Raw genomic sequence first — 22,470 nt, forward strand, 5'->3', positions numbered from 1 at the left:
GCTTTTGTTTTCTCATTGCAACCAATAGAATTTTTATTGTAGCAGAATCAAGAAATTTCTTCTTATTTATTTGTACATATTTTTTTAAATATTTTTATATTTCTTTTTTATTTTATTTTTTATTTTTGAAAAGTGAAAAATTGTATACGCAATTTGATCAATGTTGTCTGAATGTTAAATTGTATTACGGTTTTGTGGATTACTATCACGTTTATGAACTGTTATTAATGCCAACAATTTGAATAAATTTTATCGTGACGATCATCGCTATCAAGTTGCTTCTCATCCTGATAATAAAGTAAACTGCAATATCACGAAATGTTGACATTAACAATAGTTCATGACATGAATATACATGATAACCTGCAAACTACAAAACAATTTTAAAAGAAATATCCGTGAAAATCTTGATGTCTCTACAATTGTCTAAATATTAAAATTTAATCGAATATAAAATGATAAAATTATAGTTCGAAATTCATATATATATATATATATATACATCATCGAATAAAAGTATATGCTATAAAAGATCTTTGCGATACAAAGCGCCCGCAGAAGCGACAGCCTTTGCTTTGGTCCTTTTTAGCTTTCTCGCAAGCCTGACAGACTTCCATAGCCACATCCGAGAATCCTTCTTCCAATAGGGTGCAATATCCGCAGGAGAATGCTTAATTCCCTGCAAGATAAATTGTTCTTTTTTTTATATAATTCACGATTCTTAATTCTATACGATTATTAAGTTAAACGTATATATAATATTCTATATTTATATTAATATAAATTATTCTATCAATATTATATATGTATATAAAATATTCTAAAGATTCTATTTTATAAATTCTTAGTTTGTGCATTTCTTTTAATATCTTGAATATTCTATATTTTATTTAATTGATTCTGAATGTCTTTGTTGAATTTTTTATATAAACTCTAAATTAAAAAAAAATCTCTTTTCCAAAGAAATAAATAGACATTTGTACCTGAAAAATTAGAATTTCCGGTCCCTGAATTACTAATTGGAAGGTAGATTTTTCTCTCGTCTTAAAAACTGGAACAGTCTCTTCCTGTTCAGAGTCATCGAAATAATCCGTCTGACCGTCGCTTATCCTAAATTCTGAATGATTCTTCGTCTCAAGTTCCAAATTCTCCAAAGCGGATGTAAAGTTTCCAATATCTTTGCAAATTCCAAGTCCAACCTAAATGAAAGGAATTTATAAAAAAACAGTTGTCTTCATTAAAATATTTAACTGTGAATTTACGCATTTTAGTTAATAAGTTACAATTGAAAATAATTAAAATGTACATCTTTACTTTAAGTAACTTTAACAAAATTAGATTAAGAATTAGATTTTCTATATAACTTGTACATTTTCTAACTTAGAATTGATAATATCTTTCTAATTTTCTAATTCTTTGTAATTATATATTTATGTGTAATTGTACATCTTTGTAATTATACATTTTTATATTATATTTTTATCCATTAGAAAATTTTATCTACGTAGCAGTTTAAAAACTTTGGATTAAAATAAAGTAAAAAATAAAATTCTATATATGATTTGAAAAATAAAATTAAGTAACACAAATTGTTATAATTAAAATAAAATGAAATAAGATTAGATCGCTTTTAGAAATGTGATTTATTCGAATATGTTTACGAATTAATTTAAATTAAATGTCTAATTTTAATGAAAATAATTTTTCACTAAACCTGAACTCCTTGGGAGCAACGGTTACGGTCCAGGTCGACGGCGGCAACAGCATCCCTCGTCCTGATCACGGGATGATCATTCTCATCCCACTTGAGGTTCTCAACTGTCCAGAAAGAGAAAACGTATGTACGTTGTATGTTACAAGGAAGTTCGCCATGGACGTCTCTCTAACTCGATATACCGCTCGACTGATTCGGCTCCTCGTTTCGCCAATCCATCAAAGGATCCTTGTACCGTCGAAGGATGGCAAGAACGAAGATGATTCCTTGACATTTGTCGATGAGACCCGCATCCCTCGGTTGTCGCCTCTTGTCAGGGATAAAAATTGCGCGGCGAGCGCACTTTGTTTTCAAGGACTGGATCGAAACGAATTTATATGACTTCAGGAAACTCGATCCCCGATTAAGAGAAACCTCTTCCTATGTCGGAATAATGCAAAGAATAATATAATATATAATATAATAAATTGGAAAATTGTAATTATCTTTTTTATTTTATTTTTCTTTTTATTTTTTTAAACAATGATATGTATTTATATATGTACATAAATATAAAAACAAATCATCTTAATAAGATTGCTTCAATAAATCCACAAGTTGTCATATCTCTTTGTTCTCACTTTTAACTTGTCTTCTATTCCAATTTTTTCTTTATATTTCTGTCCAATTACTAACTCCTTATCCGATTCCCCATCGATCCTCCTTAACTCAAGATTTCCTACACTCTTACGAAGAGAGCGTTTAACGCACGTAGAAGCGGAACGACGCGCGCGCGCGCATACGAGAGGCCCATTACGTGTTCTAGGACGTGTAATAATCGCCGTGCTCTATCTATATTCGTGGCGAGGTAACATTGGAAAGGCAGCAGATCTCGGAACAGGTGTGTATCTATGAGTTTGCGTGTGTACATATATGTACATGTGTGCGTGTCTGCGTGTGCGCGTGCGTGTGCGTGCGCTGTTCACGCAAGATCCACGACGGGCCCCTACTCGTACGTGCGCGCGCGTGTATTCATGAGGCCGCTGCTCGTCCCGGAGTACCGGGCTGCCGTTGCCGGTCACGGCTCGCCGGCCGGAGTTCCGGGGCCCACTTCCGGACACTCGCGCGGCACCGGTACGGTCTCGTTTTCAGCCGGGAATATCAGTTGTTCAACAGTGTACAGTTAGCCGCCGCGCATCACACGCGGAGCGGTGCCCGCGCGTCCTGCTCCTTCGCGCGTGTCCCCCGCGAGCGAGATAGAGGCGGCTGAAACGGGCCCCGGCCTCCGAGCCGCGAGATATCGAGAACAATGGATTTCCCCAGGCGGGTGAGTGATCATTCCGTCAATCGCGAATAGTTCCGATCTCGACGATTGCGGATCTCGACGAGAGACGGCGGGGGTGCTAAGCTTTCGAGGGTTTCGTGCGACGTTAGGACAGAAAGTTCTGCAGTCCTCTGAGATTTATTTTCCAATAAATCATAGGAAGAAAGAGAAGAAACGAATGTGATGAACTTGAAAATAATCCTGAAGGGATTTACGTAAACGATTAATGATTATGTTAATTGGTGGAATATTATCTTCTTTGTTCTTAACTAAATTAATGTTAATTTTTGAGAAAATCTTGGCGATTGTTTTCCTCTTCCTTTGTGAAAGTTTTATTTATAATATTTATCTATAATAGACGCGCGTCTCCTCTCGCGTCTTCACGTTTATGAAAGATTCTTAAAAGTTGTCTATTTTTTTCTTCTCTTTCTTTCTTTCTTATAAGTTTTAATTAATGATTTATTAAATTTTCTCTTCTCATTCTTATTTCTGCTCTGTTTAACGCTCCCATCATCGTTTTTCGCAAAGAAACCCAGATTCATTATACTAAATATTAAATACAAATATTAAATACAAGACGGAAAGAGTGAAAATTGATTAAAAAAAGAGAATTACTTCAGTAATTTATTATAAATTTTGACTACTTGAAGAAATGACGAGAGAACGACGAAATTCAACGAAATCAGTTTTCTCAATTTTTTTTTTTTTTTTTTTTTTGATTCAATTTCTTAAATTAAATATACATTGGATATCTTACACTTTTTTACTAAAAATGTTTCTCTAGAAAAAAAAATAAAAATTATCAAAATTCTATTTTGCATTTTCTCACTTGTTCACTTGGATCATCACCAGTGATCGTTGAACAAACGGATCGTGAAGAAACGAGTCCTCCACTTCTGCGAGGGGCACTCGCAGCCGTTCGCGGTCAGGCGACCGCGATTTCTCACCTCTTGCCTTCGATTCTCGGGCAGATGTGGGCGGCACATTTGTGACTTCCTGCCCTGTGGCGCGGTGACGATGATCGTCGCGGATGATGCCTGAGCCTGACGCTACGTGACTGTACGTGCGTACGTGCGGCGCGAAGCGAACGTGAGGCGCGGGCCTCACATGTATGAATGAATCGCGAAACGCGTTCACGCACGCACGCACGCACGCACGCACGCACGCACGCACGCACGCCCCGGAAAACGAAACCAACACAACGACGTGCGACGACGGTCGGCCGCGACATAATGGGCCCCGTCTTGCCAAGATCCGATGTGGTTACGGGTCAATCAACTCAACGGGCGCTGAAAGCGAACGACACAAAGCCCCTCATTTCCGAACAATGACAATTGCGAATCCCAATGAAGTCTTTCAAAAATTTATTCCCTTTTCTTCCCGTTTCCCCAAGAGCAATATAATTCTCCTTCTTTACTCGTTGCAATTGGTAATCGGCATCGAGAAGTGGATGGCTCGAGAACCGTTCCACATTTCGATCGTTAGATCGTTATTATATAGATATAATTAATTTAATAATCACCTAATAGTAGATAGTTAAAGTAAAACGAATGCAGCGCTCTTAAAATTAATTGAGCGGTATAAATTAAATTGTTTAACTGCGTTACATTGATAGATTCATTAGCTTTAACTAAGTTAAAGTAAACTTATTTCATGTGCTAAACGCTCTTCCAGCCTGTATGCGGTGCGTCAAGCACCGTGCGTCAAGCACCGAGCACGCACTCGAGTGCACCTGCGAGGCGAGGAGAGTTCCTCTCGCGCGAGTTCTGGTATCCTAGTTTTCAGTCCGCTTGCGAAGCGCGTCGCGTCGCGGTTGCGAAACGCTCTGGCTCACGCTCCTGCGAAAAATGACAATGTTATCGCGCGCGCCGGAATTAATTATCGTTAATTATACCGCGCGCATTCCGTCGGTCGGAATCCCTAGAATAAACGTTTCGAATTTTCCGGCGACTTTTCATGCTAGTGTTCTCGAGAACACACTCGTCCGAGTGCTTTGACTCCTCATTCTTGACGCGCGATCGTTAGATACACCGTAATATCGAGCCTCGCTTCAACCGCATCGTCCTGTCCATCCTGTAAATTATTATTTCTGACTTGTGAAATAATAAAGTGTGACTGGCGTTTTGAATTAGCGAGAAGGGGGGGTGGGATTTTCGAAAAATCGGATATTGTTATTTATCGTGAATGAACATGACGACTGTGCTGTATCCTGAAGGTTTCAATACCGTTCTACAGGACGACAGAAGCTGCCGCAGCGATGACTCTGGCGGCGAGGTCTTCAGGAACATCCCGAAGAACAGTAGCATCTTTCGAGTCTGGAAGATCGAGGTAGAAGTTAATAAAACACTGTGACACACTTACTGAATAATCGTGACATCGTAACACGGAGGCATTCTCCAACAATGATGAAATAATATACGTCACAATATAAAGAAAAAGATTATATATATATAAAGAATAAAGATTAATATGTAAAGTTGGAAATATCTTAGATATAGCATTATCATGGATAAAATTGATATGTAATTGCATGTAAATGTTTCTTAATAATTTTGTATCGCTTGTGGTTTCATAAATAATAGATGACTTACTGAAAATTACGCTTTCTAGGATTTCTAAATTAATTTTTTTTTTTTTAATGAAGTTAAATTGAATTTGATGGCTTATAAAATTATTTCAGTTATATTAAAATTTTCTTACATAAACAAGAAAATTGATTAAAAAATATTATTTATTTTATTATTATTCAATTTTATTACGTTATTACTTTTTGAAGTTATGTTACTTTAAATAATTATACTCTAGAAGTACATAAAAAAATTTTAATTTGAAAAAAGAAATTAAAACGTTCATATTTTTTTAAAAAAATAACTAATTTGAAATGAAAAATTAACTCGTTTGAAAATAACTGATTGCGAGTTAAATTGAAAGTTATTAACTTCTTAAGTTTATTACTTATAATACAGTTAATTATTGCTTGTAACTGATTTATAATTAAGTATTGTATTGTTACTTAATTACTTATTGTAATTACTGATTAACTAACTAGTTACTATTTTATTTTGTATAACGTTGTCGAACAGGGTCTACGCGCGACAATTGTAACCGGCAGCAACATGGGTCTCTTTCTCTCCGAATCGGCGTACATCGTCTACGCCGTGTCCGCAAAGGATGGTGCACTTCCTTACCCGGGCATGCCGGTACTTTTACTTCCATTGTATTGCGTTGTTGTGAGAAAAACCACACGAAAGCGGAGAGAGAGGACGGTCTCATTCACGAGATCCACGCCCTCCCAAAGCATGATTTTTCTTCTCCAGACTCTTTAACTTTGCCTCATTGAATTATTTTTTCACAAGGAAGTGAAATTAATTTCTCGCCTAATTACGTATTACACTTAATTATGTATACGTATAATTTACACAAGATTTATACAATATTTATTAAAGATTGATGTTTGGATTGTTTGGAAAAAAATAAGCCGATGTTTGCAACCAGCTTGATATTAAGATTTTTTTGAATCTTCTTTTCCTTTTCGTTGCTACGCTTAATTTTTATTTTATTACTCGTTATTTTATATAGCTTATATATTATTTTAATAATAAATATACTTTTCGTAATTTCCGTAATTTTTTCCGTCCGTTTTCGGTAGATCAAGGATCTCAAGGATCTCAGCTCTGTGGTGCGTGCTATCCATTTCTGGATCGGCGCCAACTGCGACTCGACGGCGTCCGGCGCCGCGGCGCTCCGCGCCGCCGAGCTCGACTCGCAAACGTCGGCGATGATCCTGACGCGCGAGGCTCAGGGGCGCGAGAGCCCCCGGTTTCTCGCTTACTTCCGGCAGCGACTGATCGTGGAGAACCTGCATCACGAGCCGCCCGCTTGCGCCCTGCACCGCGTCTCTGGTGTAGCTGTACCAATTCTGACCGAACTGGAGAGAGTCCATTGGGAGCACTTCAGTTGTCGAGACGTCATCCTGGTGGACGTTCGCGCAAAGTACGCGACAATACAGGGCAAGCGCGTACCTTGCGACGCGAATAATTTTGCGTAATCGCCGGATGATGTCGAAATCCGCCGGTGAAAGTTTCCGCATGCACACAAAAATTGCACACACGCGCTTTCCGAGGACTGAGTAATATAATAAATATAATAAAGCCGATCTCCTCAGCGTCTAGATGAGATTTAATTTACATCTGAAAAATTTTAACGATTTAATTTAACCATTGAATATTCCGAATAGAAGTTTAATCTTCCATATTTTCAAAAATATTTGAAAAAATAATTTTTTTACTTCTTTATATTAATAATTTTTATTTCTTATTTCTTTCAAATCTTAAGATATGATAAATATTTTTTATAATCTCTGACGAGGTTTCTATTATTAATATAAAATGTTTTTTTTTTTAATTTTATAAATTTGTTTGTAATAGGAAACTATATTTATTTATCAACAGGATGTAAAAAATTACTACGCGCTAAATAATACTTGGCGAAATTAATTCTTATTCACGTTTTTTTAATTTTATCAAGTGAATTAGTTTCTGATATATAAATATTTTTTTCTTTCTTCTTCTTTATTTCATTTTTCTATTAATTTTCTATTAATCAAAATATGTACAATTTTTTTCTTTATTAATTTTATTAAATAAAACACGTAAAAATCCTATCTTAATATAATAATTTTATATAACAAGGTCTATTTGAAAAAATCGTTGAAAAATATTTTTTTTCTGTTTTTCTAGAGGTGTTGTTTTCCTGTGGCTGGGATCTCTGTCTGATCCACTGCACAAACGCCACGCTGTCAATCTCTTGGAGTCTCGGAAGGAGAACAACAACGGCCGCGTGGTGGTAATTGAAGATGGCTACGAGCAAACTTTGCCCATAGATGACAGGGAGCTCTTTAGCAGTGTGCTTGATTCCTCGGCGAGGGTGGTAGCGGCCGATCGGCAGCACCGCGTCAACCCCCCTAGCCCCATTAAACTGTATAAATGCAGTGAGCAGTCGGGCAAGTATAAAGTTGCCGAACTCAAATCCGGGCCGATTCTACGTGACGATCTGACTTCCGGTTCTGTGTACCTGGTGGACCGGGGCGAAGCCGGTGTCTGGGCCTGGGTGGGTCGCGATGTCAATGCCCGAGAGAGATTGGAAGCCGTGAGAAATGCGCGGGGTTTCGTTAAGAAAAAGGATTACAGCGACAGCGTGCCGGTGGCTAGAACGGCCGAAGGTAGAATAGAATTTATTTTATTATTTTTGAGAAAGCGATTATTTCTTTCAGAGTCGTAGTGTCACTTATTTGTCAAGAATGATTTTAAGTAAAGAATGAACCAGCAGCTTTTTAAACGTGACGAAGAAAAAGGGCAATGATCAATGATCAATGATCGTATGTATGGAAATATTAAAATTAAGTAATCGTTAAGATAAAATTAAAATGAGTGAACTTGAAATAAACTGAACCAGTAGGTTGCGAGAACTTTTAGCGAAAATCATCATTATAGTGATTCATATAATCGGGAATAAAGTGAATAATACGAAATGAAGGTTACGAACCGACGGAGATGAAGGCGTTATTGAGGGGCTGGGAGCCTTCCAAGACAAGGCCGTTGACCTTGCCAACGAGTTTCGAGTCCGATTACATGAATGAGAGGCCCAGGATGGCAGCCGAGTGCCAACTGGTGGACGACGGATCTGGCGAACGGACTTTATGGAGGGTCGAACAAAAGGAGGGCATGGTCCAAGTGGAAGATGATAGGGGAATCTATTACGCGGAAGCTTGCTACGTGATGCTGTACAAGTACGGACAAGGACGAAGATGTCGAAGTATTGTATGTGGAATTCCTTTGAATTCATCTATCTTTTTTTTTTTCTTTTTTTTTTTGCGAGAAAATTTGTTAAACGTGATTTTCTATTTCGTATTTTGAAGTTGTCCAAGTTGTCTACATTTATAGCTAATGATTTCATTTGTCAATAAATTCATTAAATCTTTTCTTGTCTATTAAAACAATTTAACATTCATTTGTAACTTTCTAAACATTGCTTTCTAAAAAGTAAAATTGTCATGAAGATTGCACAAGTCAAGAACTGGGAAGGAAAATTTTTTTTAAATTTATATAATTGTTTTGCTAGGTATTTATAAATATTGAAGTAGCATCTCGCTGTTTCAATTATTGTGAAAGTTTTTTGTCTTATTATCTCTCTTCTTCAGGTTTATTGCTGGGAAGGTGTCCATTCTATCAAGGTGGATCGAGATGCAGCTTTGACAGTAGCTTGCCGTCTATCTGAAGAAACGAACGCACAGTTGGTGAAGGCATCTCAAGGCAGAGAACCACCTCACTTATTGCAGATCTACGACGGCAAACTCAAAATACTTGCCGGACGCCATCGCAATTCGCGTAAAGTGTTTTTCTCTCGTTATCATATTTAATTAAATTTAATTAAAAATAAAAGTTTATATAAAGAAATAACAAGAAAAAAAATAAACAATATATTGGTACAAGCCGAGTACATGTTAACAAATAACAGCAAGAAAAAAATATATAAGATAGGGTGTAAAAATATATAACATATAATATATATATATATATATATATATATATATATATATATATATATATATATATATATATAGGATATTTCTTAAACGGCATCCATTAATTATATAGTATTTCTCATTAAAAATTAAATCAAAAAATCCTGAATCCCATTTTTTTTCTATAACAAGTAATGAAATAATAATAATTAATCCAATCAACGCCTTTAAACGGACGCATATGTGAGCCGAAACAGCTGACCGAGCTGCTCACGCATATTATCAAATGTACATCTTATTCTCATGTACGTTCGTCTAAAAAACAGTAAATTAATGGATTGATTTGTCTCAATAATAATTATAAATAATAATAATTATTATTTCATTGCACAATGTAAAAAAAGAGTTTAAGACTTTTCTCAATTTTTAATGAGAAATATATAATTAGTGAATACTATTTAAGAAACATTTTTGTGTAAGATATTCATACATGAAAAATATAAGATAATGATGTATTAATAATAAATTAAAATTTTTTTGAGGATTAGTTAAAAAAATATTAAAAATCTTTGAAAATTCTATTTGTTATTGAAAACAATGATTTCACGAATTTGATTAATTCGTAATTTAAATTTTTCACATCTATCTAAAGTTTATGGAAGTATCAAAAAAAGCTTTAATGTATATTGCGTGAGAAAAAGAACGAGAAGGTAAATTTATACATTAATAAAGCATATTGTATGTCAAACAAGTTCAGAATTTGAAATAAATACTTTTTTCCGCCTTTCAATAAATTGATTCTCGATTCACAGCGCCGAAAAAGTATTTGGTCAGAGTGTTTGGCTCAACGCCATATACTTCGAAAGCCGTGGAACGCCCAATGCGAGCGAGTAGTCTGGACTCCAGCGCAGTGTTCATCTTTTTCTCCGGTGCACCGGTTGTCTGGTGTGGCGGCAAAAGCACCGGTGACGCGAGACAGACGTCGCGACGCCTCGCGCCCAGAAACGCGCCTCTCATCGTCGAAGGCAAGGAAGGTGACGACTTTTGGGTTGAGCTCGGAGGTAATTGATAAACGAAAAAATAAATAAAATGTTTCGAAACATTTATAAAATCATATTCGATAATTTCAATTATCATCGCTTTACGTAAATTTATCTTCCTCAGGGAGAGGCATCTATAGCACGGAAACTGAAGAAGTCGGTGAGGAGCTGGATAAACATTTGTTTCAATGTCACACCGAAAACGGTCTTTTCTTGGGCGAGGAGATTCTTGGATTCCGACAGAATTCTTTGATACCAGAAGCTGTTTGGTTGCTAGACGCTGGCAATGTGATTTGGGTGTGGATAGGCAAGTTTTCGAGTCCGAAAACGCTGCAGGACTGCGTCGAGGATGCCACAATATATCTCTACACGCATCCCGCAGGTCGAAATCGTAATACAACTATCTCTGTGATCAAACAAGGTGAGTTTTAGACAACGCAAAGTCGGAGAGACATCTTGAGCTAAGAAATTATAAATAAAAATGTAAAAAATAAAATAAAACATTTCTGCAAGATGTCTTAACATATTTTACGTTGTTAAACCTATTTTCTTAAGTTAAGTCTTTTCTTCCTTCACAAAAAATCTTTGGATTTTTTATTTCTTATTTTTCCTATTGCCTATGCATTTTTGCATATTCTTGTTCTTAGGTCTAGAACCAGCGACCTTCATTGGACTATTCGATAATTGGAATCATAATTTATTGAGAGATTACAAGCCATTCGAAATCTTCTGCGCTCTGTTGGAAGACAAAGATCAATCGACGAGGACGCAGACGACCTCAAAAGCCACTACAGATTTCGATAATTATATGAAATATCCGCTTGCAGTGCTGAAAAGCGAACCAGAAAATTTACCAGCTGGTGTGGACGTTAGACGCAAGGAAATGCATCTGACTTATGACAATTTTATCGCGATTTTCAAAATGGAACCCGCGGAATTTGAGAAACTACCGATCTGGAAAAAGCAACGCCTCAAACAAGCTGCTGGACTCTTCTAATATTTTTTTTTCCATCATAATTCAAATATTTTTCTTTCTCTTTCCAGAACCAAAATTTAAAAATTATGCTCTCGTGCAATCCCAGTAATATCTTTATTGTAAACCTCAAATTGATTTATAATCGACTTGAAAAAATTTTATTATTATTTAAATTTATGTAAAATGCTAGATTACGATTTTAGGCGGACATGTCCATCGCATCGGGTTCAATTGTGCGCACCGTCTCCTCTTCTACGATGATTGATTGTACAGTTTTTGTGAGCACCGATGTGGTACCGGGCTTATAACGATAGCTAATCTGTCGTTCGCCTTTCACACTGGCGGTGTCGTACGGTCGCAAGTACTCGACACCACTCTTGCGAATAATACAGAGATCCACGTTAGATCCTGATGCAAGATCGTTAAACACGCCCGCGCGAATAGCATCCGCCACTAACTGTTTCGCATCCTCCTCCTAAAAAACGAAAATGGCCGCTTTATTTTGCAAAAATAAAAATTTTAATATAAGAAATAATTTTAACATATTATTTAATATATATAAAAAAAATATATAATATATAATTAATAATTAATACTAAGTATACTAACAAGTATAGAACAAGTATAGAACTATAAATTTGATGAAGTATAGTAATGTAACAAATTTGTCTATATAATGTTATATTTAAAATAAATATTACTTTAAACTTGAAACAATGCTTCATGTGAGAATAATTATCTTATTATCTGTAAATTCTAGATTCAATTTCAATTCTTATTCCAAATATGTATATATTCCTTAGTCTTATGAAAGATTTATTTAAGAGTTTTTTTTTTAAATTGTAAACAAAGAAATATGGAAATAAAAAATACTGAAATTTAATTACTTGAAATGTATTTAAAGTAATTAAATTTCAGTAACATGTTCCAAGAAATTATATAATATAAAACAGTGATGTATAAAAAAGCATGTATAAATCATAGAAATATTTGTGTACTCACTTTAAAAACTACTTTATTAAATTTGCTAAATTTTTATTTGGATACCCAATCTTCTACAAATTTTCAGTTTTGGCATTGGCAATGATTATTCTAAATCTAGAATATTTGACCATATAATTAAAAGTATTCCTCACCGGTAAGTCAGGCTTCCATCTGCTCTCGAAAACTGCCATAGCAGCCAATGAACCAGATCCCATAGTAGTATATTTTAGCTTCTCGGTTGAACCATGTGGATAAATACAATACAATTGCGGTCCATCAAGATCATAACCACCCAGAATGAGTGCGGCGCCAATATGACCCTGATAACGGAACAGCATTTGTTTTATTAACGTATTAGCAGTACATACAGGTACAATGCGGCCAGTATTCAGACGATGTAACTCCAATTGACTAGCTATCATTTCAGTGGTCATTTCGGTATCAGCTGCTGTACCAGCTCCGCAACAACTGAAGATAATTTATGTTCACTTTACAATACACAACTCATAAAGTTAACATGTTATAAAAAGAATGTTACGACACTTACTACATATTGGGAGCGAGATAGTGGATTTTCAAGCTGTACTTATCAGCTACAATAGTATCTTCAGTGGCTCGAGTATCACCACCAAGAATAACACCATCCTTGTATATTACACCAGCAATAGTAGTACCCGTTTTAACTGCTTTTGGAGCAGCAAAACCTTTTTTGATCAAGGCATTATTTCTATGTAAAATAAATATTAACAAAATTAATAAAGTCTAAATTAATTTAAAAAATCTATAAATATTTGATAAAATTTGTGACAAAAGAAAGTATAAATATTTTTAAGATACTCTTTTAGAATTTTTATAGCTATTATTTAATTGATATTTATCATTGATACTATTCACTTAAGATTTATCATGTTAATTAGGAACATAATAAATATAATAAAATAATAAAATAAACAATATTCATTCTAATTAATATAAAGTATTTTATGTGTAAGTAGCTTTAATTAATATAAAGAGGAAGAAAGCAGCAACTTTTTCTAGAGCTGATGTGTGACACAGCAATACGTGTTTAAGGTTAACCTAACCGTTGACAATCACACATAAAAATTCTATAATTCTATAATTCTATAATTAAATTTGCAAAACGAGATAAAATCTTTACCTTTGACAGAGATCAAAAGAAAAACCTGGTGGTGAAATCTCCGGCGCGAGAAGTGAAGTCATCCCTCTTGATTATCAGGTAAGTCAAAAATAATGATACTGAATGTTACGAATAGTACTCACTTGGCAGACAACTTCGCTTTATCATGTTGACCACGCATGCGTGTTGTTTTTAAAAGAATCTCTATGGTTGCAGGGATTTTGATTCACAGTTTAGAAACATTTTAAGGGTCGGCAGGAGAGACTATGGAGATCTCTATCGGAGATAAATTTCTTTTCCCGTATTACGACTAAAATGCTGCGAGAAAAGCTATATAATTATGAAATTTATAATCAGAATATTTGCCTGACGAAAGCTACAGAACGACTTTTGTAAGAAAATGTGTGAAAATAAATAATTCATTTATGCGTAAATGCGATTTGCACTATAGGACAATAAGGTGCAAATATTTTCATCTATTGTAAATTTTTTTTAAGAGCCAAATTGCAAAATCCCGCTCTGTAGCAGGATATATATATATCATAATTTTATAAAAAATAAGAAAGTAGAAAAAGGCTCATGGCGGAATATTGCTTCTACGAGATGATATATCTCGGGTGTACTCAAATATATATCTGCACTATAAATAAGGAGTAGATAGTTACATTTATTTTAATTATTTAAGAGCTAAATTGCAAAATTGGCTCTGTAGGTACCTTCGTAATTGTAAAAAAAAATTATCTTAGCAAAGTTTCATGACGAAACATCGTTTCTATAAGACAAAGTATAATTGAGTACAGATACACTACACTGAGTGTATCTTAAGTGTCGGTCGACAATAGGTGATTTAAACTTTAAGAAGTAAGAAATTGACCCATCGAATATGAGAAAAATAATCGACTATGATTGGTCAATTTCTTACGGCTTAAAGATTAAATACCTATTGTGGACCGAGACTAAAGCAGTATCTATAAGTGTCCATAAATGTCGGTCCACAATAGGTGATTTACGCTTTAAGACGTAAGAAATTGACCAATTATAATCGAATATGAAAAGAATACTCGACTATGATTGGTCAATTTCTTACGGCTTAAAGATTAAATACTTATTGTGGACCGATACTAATAAGTATTTAATCTTTATGTCGTAAGAAATTGACCAATCATAATCGAATATGAAAAGAATAATCGACTATGATAGGTCAATTTCTTACGGCTTAAAGATTAAATACCTATTGTGGACCGAGACTTAGTGTCGGTAATATAAATAAAATAATATAAAAACTATATAACATATTTAAATCATATTTTATTATAAAATTATAAATATCATGTATAAGTATTTTTATATTTTCTGTATATTAAATTTTTTATGCAAGAGCACATATTAATATATATAATGTAATTATATATGAAATATGTTTATATACAGCAATTTGCTGGCAGATTGGCAACAAATTCGATCAGATATTGACTTCAAATCCATAGCTATCTGTATCCGCATTAGGCTCGGGATTTGTCGATAAAGCTTGTTGACATGTTATGCCAGCAGATTGGCGACAAAAAACCGAGTAGGATCTGTTCGCATGAGCAGTTTGACGGCAGATTGGCTGGCAAATCCTATAGGATTTGCTCGATTTCTGCCTCCAATCTGTTGGCATAGCATGTCAGCAGGCTTTGATTATAGTTTTGATGACAATTTGCCGACATCATTAGATATTACAAGATATTACATAGATTACATACATACTAGATATTACAAACACTGCGTACAATTTGTTACCTTTCTGCCGTCAAACACTGACCTTGCTCAAAATTTGTTTCTGCAAACTTTGCTATCGGGGTATATACCCATATAAACAAAAAGATATATATATATATATATATATATATATATATATATATTTTTTTTTTCTTTTCATTTTGTAAAATTTGTAAATCATTATCATTTATAGCATTTTTTTATAAAAATGTTCACAATGTGTCGCAATTCTTTATTTCTCTATTTTTTTAAATAAATATTTCTATGTAATATATAATATAATAAATAGCTAATTAAATATACAAACATACAAACACATAGTATTATTAAACATATTATAAACACACACACACACACACACACACACACACACACACACACACACACACACGCACGCACGCGCACACACACACAAAACTATAATTACATATATTTCTAATACATACAATTTCTAAAGGAAATAGATATAAATGTAAGAGTCATTATGTGTAATATAGATATCTATTGAATGTTACATATAATTATAATTATACAAAAAGATTATTATATTGTATGTATGTATTTTATATGATGCATTAACTTTAAATATTATAGTCCGGTATTGTACATAATTGAAGTAACGGTAAAATATACGAGAGTACATTCCAATGATAAACTACGCATAACATGCCAAGAATAATGCAAAATTTAAATATCATATCCAACATTTCCAATCTAAGAACATAATAAAATAAATTTATTGAAAAATATACTGATAAAGTTTTAATAATGTAAAAGTATAAAATTTCTAAATACAAAATTTCTATATTCTATAAATACAATCTTTCTTTATAATGTTTCATTTACAACATAGAATAAATTTTATATTTACCTTTTATATCGTGCTTTGGCAGCGTTTATTCCTGCTATACTAGTGTCATCATTGAAGAGATACTTTTTGACACCATAATATGAAATTCTTTGTATGTCCCAAAAAAATATAAAATACAAAAATACAAAAATGTTTTTAAGTAATGGAAAGATTTAAAAATTTTAAAAATAATAAAAAACCTTTTATATTAAAATTTCAATTTTTGTCATATATCTTAAATTTCAAAAAAACTTAACTTCAAAAAAACAGAATGTAAATGTAAATTATATTAGAAGATATGTTGTTGTAATCTAATTAGATTAAGATATAGCTTCTATATATATGTATATGTATATGGAACAATATGAAAATTATATATGAAAATGAAAGTAAAGCAGAAGAGAAAAACAAAAAGGAAAAATAAGAGATACCAAAAATCAACAATAACTTTTTTTGCTAAAAAATAAAGCGTAATTTAAGAAAAGTAAAATAAAAAATGTATAATTCTATAATATACCTAATATTTGATATTAAACAGATTATCTGATTCGAAATAGTACTACGACCGTGTACCATAGAGTGGGTCAACAGAACTAAACAGAGAAATCCTCTATCATTTTGCGATTGGTAATAAGTTATTAATTATTAAACATTGCCGAATTGCGCGTATTTGTCCGGTCCATTGGCATATTGTAAGCAGCGGGATGCGATTGTCCAACATTACACTCGTTTGCGATTGTTAAAAATGCGGCGAGATGTTTAGGTGTGATCCACAAAGGAAAAAACATCTGCTTATAGTAACATAATTTCAAATATTCTATCGCGCTCTTAACAATCGCGAGCAACAACAGCGCGCGCGTAACGCTAAACGCTGATCGCATGTATAAGTAGCGTACGCTCGCTGTACGCTTGATATTTGCCTCGAGTGGTCCCTAGTGGTCTGTGCAGATACGCGCAGATACGCGGCAATTTTTAACTCATTATTAATTGCAAAAATGAAGAATAGAAAACGCGAAATGATAGAAAAAACTTTTCTACTTCAGTTTGACCCACTCTATCTGCACACAAGCGGTGTATCATTCATCAGGAATCAGACAACCTATATATATTTTAATAAAAATATGAAACATAGGGAAATTATATATTGCTGCATTTTATTTTATTTTTTTATTACATCTTATCTTCTCATATACTTACTTTAAAGAGTCCCTTTGAATATTATTAGTCTGGAATTTGAATTCTTCTGCATTAACTGATAATGAGTCATTTATAAATAGTGCATTTGCATTATCGAATATCCAATCATAGTATGCAAAACATTTTAACTCACAATTTTGTATATATATTTTTCTAAACAACTTTAGAAACCTAAAAAATTTTGTGCACAATACTGTTATGTACAATTACAATAATTTTATTTTAATTATTTATCCTTAAATATTATTTATAAGGATTAAACTATAATATATAATTATAAGGATTAAATTTGCTGTTAAAAGCTTGCTTTTTTTGCTTTTTACTATTAAAAGCTTGCTTTTTTTTAATAATTTAACTATCTTTTTCTTATTGAATTACATGGGAAATTTACGGGATATTCTTTTGTTAAATATTTAAAAATTCTAATGTAGACTTATTATAGATTTGTACTAAACAATATTTATATTTGCGTATTTGATTATGGTATTTAATTTATGACTTACCTAGGTTTATAATTAAATAATTTTAAAATCAAGTCTATTAACATAGCTGGCAAAATATGCCATAATATAGTCAATATATAAAACAAAGTAAAACTGTTTGTAGCATAAATATTACAAGCCCAAAAAGTTTGATCGAAAGGAATCTCTCGTGCAATGTAAATTCCTCTTTGTAACTTTTCCGATATTGAAAGTTTATTCAAATTGCCAGATGCACTATTAAAGACTAATGGTGCAGAATTTGGCAACCTGGTAAATAATTTAAAATCAATGGAAATGTTTGCGCAAAATATTTCATATCGTCTTGCAATATCATCATTTATTGTACATCTTGCAATATGTAGAATTTATCCTTAATTATTGGATAAATATACAGAAAAAAAATTAAGTAAAAAATTGTTTCATTTAACATTAACAAAGCTGTTAATATTAATGAAATTATTAATGTTCGCATTAAATATTAACAGAGCAATAACGTTTACAAATATTAAATATAATAAAATATGCTTTAAAATAAAGAAAAATATATAAATTTTTTATTCTCAATTATTTTACGATTCTTTAGAAATCATGCTTATAACTTAATAAAGCTATAAGTATACATACGTTGATATATGATTATCGTATGAAATTGTACCGCATTTCCAGATTGCGTGAAGTATCGTTTTAATTACAATATCAACTGGTATCCAATCTTGATATAGTTCTTTGCGAATTAAACATACATGTAATAATCCTTTTCCGAAACCAATAGACATTCCAATAGGACCATTTATGTTATCTACCCAACCCGGAAATGGTTCATTCAATGCAGGTATCACTAAAAGAATTTTATATTTATACGACATTAATGACAAGGTTCAAGTACATTAATTACAAGTTAGTATATAGTATATAAATATATAGTATATAAATATAAGTTAGTATATAAGTTAGTATATAAATATAAAAGCAAAATTTAATAAAAATAAAATACTGATAAGTAATGAAGAGTTATTATATAAAAAAGAAATTACTTGATATTAATTTAAAAATTTTTTATATATTTTTATACATTAATATACGAAAAAAATGAGGTTGTTATTTATGTATTTTCTTACGAATGTATATTCTTATTTATTTATATATATAAGCTCTTTTCTAGACAACACTAAATCTAAAATTGAAACAAGTAGTAAGTACTTTTGAGTTTTGTTTGAGTTTTATGTGTTGTTTTATATATATGGATTATATGGATTATATATGGATTATACATATACATACCATCTAATTAATATATATATATATATATATATATATATATATATATATATATATGTATATAAAACATATGATATAATAAATAATTGCTATTATAAAAATTAAATATTTATATATAAATTTATAAAAAAAATTAAATCTGTATATTATTAATTAATAAGTAATATTTAAAAAAAATTACAATACCCATAGTTGGTCTGACAATTGCGCAAGGTAATGATGCAGAATAATCCTTTATAACGCCTTCCGCTAAGTTCTTGGAGAAAGTATAAGTATTGATGGCATTATTCATGTATCTATCAAGTTTATAATTAAAAAAAGACATATTTGAAATTTATAAACGTAAATCATATGTTTAATGTTTTACCGTTTTCACGACTTACTTATCTGTAAAAGTATTTAAAATATGATTATCTAATACTTCTGCGATCTGGATCGTCTTTCGCCAATCGGCTTTAGGTGGATATGCCTTTTCTTCTATAACGCGATTATTTGTTTGCGCGTATGCCGTGCTAACGTATATTAATGCCTTTTCAATAAAACAAAAATTTAAAACATTATACGATTACATTTCTATTCATAATACTGCGTTAACATATAATTAACATCTCTTAATGACAAATTTAAATTCACGCTTTCGTTTTATATTTATGAGATATTGATAATGATTATAAAACAGTTAATTAATAAAATATCATCAATTCGTTAAAATATCATCATGAAAAGAGTATAAAAAAAAAAAAAAAACTTTAAAAAAATGGCTGATTGAGTATGACAGATATCACATGTATTATAAATACTTTTAAATAATAAAATAATAAAATACTTTTAAATAACAATATATTATTTATGTGCACAAATGTAAGATAAGAAGTCGCATTAACATACCACCAAATTCTTCATATTTTCTGCTAAAATACAAATATCTCTCGTAGATCTGGTATTAACAAGAATGGAATATTTTAGGCTTTCGTTAAATCTAACACTCGCTGCAGCATGGACTATTATAGTCACTCTTTCGATTAACATTTGTTTGTCGCTTAGAGATAAGCCTAATTCCTTTTCACTCGAATCACCCAAAATGGGAATTAACTTTTTAAAACTAGAAGGCTGTTCGTTCCGAAGTCTGTCGAATTAAAATAGCTGAATTAAAATATTTCATTGTATAAGTTACATTACTATAAACTTAGCGAAAAATTAATGAGAAAGTTTTCTTTATTTACGACGCATCATATATAATATATATTTGATATGTGTTTTTATATATTTAATGTAAGATCTTAAATTTTATTGCATAATGATTATTTTTTTTTATATAATAAATATCATAAGAAGAAATTGTATAAATAAAATTTTATCGGAAATGAGCTTTCTTATTAATTTTTCATAATATACACACACTCAGAGAACAAAGTCATAACGGCAATTTAGAAATTTGAGGATAAATAATGCAACAACTATGTATTATAAAGTTGTAATAACAACAATAAATAAATAATATAAATGAAGGAAATATATTAACATGATTATATGTAATAAATCGTTGAATAAACTAATATATTGCACAACTTTGTTGTTGAACATATTTTTTAAAGTTATTCTATGTATATAAATGTGTAATTATAATTAAATCACTATTATTGTTTTTTTGTTCGCTAGATGGGTTCAGATTTTGTGCGTTTTTTGTGGACAGGAACTGAAGGAAAAGCGTTATATAATCTTGTTTGGAATCCAAAGTAATTTCTTTTTCAGTTATTAGACGAAAGTTAATGTAACTAGTCAATAACTGTTCAAAAAATGCATAAAATTTCTACTAGGGATATTGAGAAATTATTTACTAAAGTATTTAATTAAATAAAAAAAAAAAGAAACAAAATAAAATATAAAATTATTAAGAATAAAACGATGTCTTATTTTTATATTTTATATGTTATTTAAAATGAACATATTTTTAATTGTAATATTGAAAAGGTAAAAATATGTAAATATGTAATATATTCATGATTTTTACCGGTAAACTCAGCATCTTTTCAAGCCTTTCATTGATATTTATTCCCTTTTTTGGACGAATTAGGACGAATATTTCGCGAATGTCCTTGCAGGATCGTAATACTTTTTCGATGAATACTTTGCCCAAAAATCCTGTGCCGCCATGCTTGTCAAGAATATACTTTGTTCTACGTAGAACGCCGCGATTGATTTAGTTGGATCAATATTAATCTTACTCATTGTCATAAATGAATGAACTTATATAAAAATGAAAAAATAAAAAATATATCAACACAGACACTTTAATGTTGTTTTATTCCTTAACATAAGACTATTCTTTCTGACAAAATAAACGAACGAATATCGACTAAGTGATTGCTGTACATAGGTATTATTATATAAATATCGATTAAATAATAAAAATGCCAAATAATAAAGGTTGAAAGATCAGAATTAAGAAATGCGCAATATTTAACATATATTCTATTCAATTGTCTACAAAGTTACTTTTGCATTTATAATATCTGATTGTTAATTAAAAAAAAGCGCTTATAATGTAATAAATATTGATTGAATGATATGATAAAATAATTATTAATTTTCAGTATAGCCATTGTCTTGAGAATATACTTATATACTTATATACTTATAAACTTATGCTAAAATAAATATTCCGCTTATGAAATAATATGTAATATAAACAAATTATGTATTTTAAGAGCGTTAAGAAGATCTACTTAAGATACTTTTGCTAAGATATTTTTCTATTTATTAAAAAAAATTTTAATAAATATCTAATATTTTAATATAATAAAAGAAGCTAAGAGAAAAAAAAAATTTTATTATTCATATATGTCAAAGGGAAAAATAAAACGATGCTTACAGCTCATAAGCATCCAAACAAATGCACTCCAAATGAAAGAGCAAATGTATGATAATAGAGATTTAAAGATAAAATATAATGTTCAATTCGTGGAAATTAAATTTGATTTGTCATATGTGTTGAATTTCATCATAATCAGACTGTTATTGCTGTTGTAGCCTTGTAGCCTTACGTACATACATACGTATCGCGGCTGGTATGTACGTCAAGTGTTTACGATAGTGCACCACGTGTTTACGAGCGCTACTATTTAGTTATTGGGATTCGTATTCGTGGGCAGGTAGCAAAACACACTGTTCCGCATTTCTTCGATTTCGAGTTGAATGATATTAAACATTATTCTATCTTACGA

General features: G+C 31.6%; 4 protein-coding genes across 10 annotated transcripts; 1 reads left to right on the top strand and 3 right to left on the bottom strand.

Annotated features, from left to right (window-relative positions):
* Positions 1–8: 8 nt before the first annotated feature.
* Positions 9–4,107, bottom strand: LOC105434199 (uncharacterized). 2 transcript variants are annotated; one of them, XM_011649845.3, is made up of 5 exons: positions 3,965–4,107; positions 1,897–2,134; positions 1,715–1,818; positions 984–1,199; positions 9–679 (listed from the first exon to the last, which is right to left on the bottom strand). In XM_011649845.3, exons 1-5 carry the CDS (start codon positions 4,001–4,003, stop codon positions 524–526), a joined length of 753 nt encoding a protein of 250 aa, XP_011648147.2. In that variant the 5' UTR covers positions 4,004–4,107; the 3' UTR covers positions 9–523. The 2 variants fall into 2 exon arrangements, with proteins under 2 accessions (XP_011648147.2, XP_088940446.1); XM_089084320.1 differs by lacking the exon at positions 3,965–4,107 and adding an exon at positions 2,335–2,442.
* On the bottom strand, positions 2,190–13,861 carry Prosbeta2 (Proteasome beta2 subunit). 5 transcript variants are annotated; one of them, XM_089084316.1, is made up of 5 exons: positions 13,700–13,861; positions 13,088–13,267; positions 12,693–13,008; positions 11,752–12,031; positions 2,190–5,332 (listed from the first exon to the last, which is right to left on the bottom strand). In XM_089084316.1, the coding sequence occupies exons 1-4, from the start codon at positions 13,759–13,761 to the stop codon at positions 11,756–11,758; spliced, it is 834 nt and encodes a 277-aa protein (XP_088940442.1). In that variant the 5' UTR covers positions 13,762–13,861; the 3' UTR covers positions 2,190–5,332; positions 11,752–11,755. The 5 variants fall into 5 exon arrangements, with proteins under 5 accessions (XP_088940442.1, XP_088940445.1, XP_088940443.1 ...); XM_089084319.1 differs by lacking the exon at positions 2,190–5,332 and adding an exon at positions 8,899–9,289; XM_089084317.1 differs by lacking the exon at positions 2,190–5,332 and adding an exon at positions 10,622–10,986.
* On the top strand, positions 2,881–11,577 carry qua (villin like protein quail). Of its 2 annotated transcripts, XM_025220117.2 has the most exons (10): positions 2,881–3,020; positions 5,253–5,345; positions 6,101–6,217; positions 6,667–7,010; positions 7,757–8,238; positions 8,553–8,836; positions 9,217–9,403; positions 10,353–10,601; positions 10,705–11,001; positions 11,228–11,577. In XM_025220117.2, exons 1-10 carry the CDS (start codon positions 3,003–3,005, stop codon positions 11,575–11,577), a joined length of 2,421 nt encoding a protein of 806 aa, XP_025075902.2. In that variant the 5' UTR covers positions 2,881–3,002. The 2 variants fall into 2 exon arrangements, with proteins under 2 accessions (XP_025075902.2, XP_011648142.2); XM_011649840.3 differs by lacking the exon at positions 2,881–3,020 and having other exon boundaries at positions 5,202–5,345.
* Positions 13,862–15,921: 2,060 nt separating the features above from the next.
* On the bottom strand, positions 15,922–21,400 carry LOC105434203 (fatty acyl-CoA reductase 1-like). Its single transcript, XM_089083868.1, has 9 exons — positions 21,360–21,400; positions 20,135–20,372; positions 19,630–19,775; positions 19,433–19,542; positions 18,593–18,806; positions 17,990–18,235; positions 17,487–17,657; positions 16,311–16,397; positions 15,922–16,153 (listed from the first exon to the last, which is right to left on the bottom strand). The coding sequence occupies exons 1-9, from the start codon at positions 21,398–21,400 to the stop codon at positions 16,021–16,023; spliced, it is 1,386 nt and encodes a 461-aa protein (XP_088939994.1). The 3' UTR covers positions 15,922–16,020.
* Positions 21,401–22,470: the final 1,070 nt, after the last annotated feature.

The sequence above is a fragment of the Pogonomyrmex barbatus genome, unplaced genomic scaffold (assembly GCF_055798465.1).
Source record: "Pogonomyrmex barbatus isolate J1 unplaced genomic scaffold, ASM5579846v1 scaffold8, whole genome shotgun sequence".
Classification (NCBI taxonomy): domain Eukaryota; kingdom Metazoa; phylum Arthropoda; class Insecta; order Hymenoptera; family Formicidae; genus Pogonomyrmex; species Pogonomyrmex barbatus.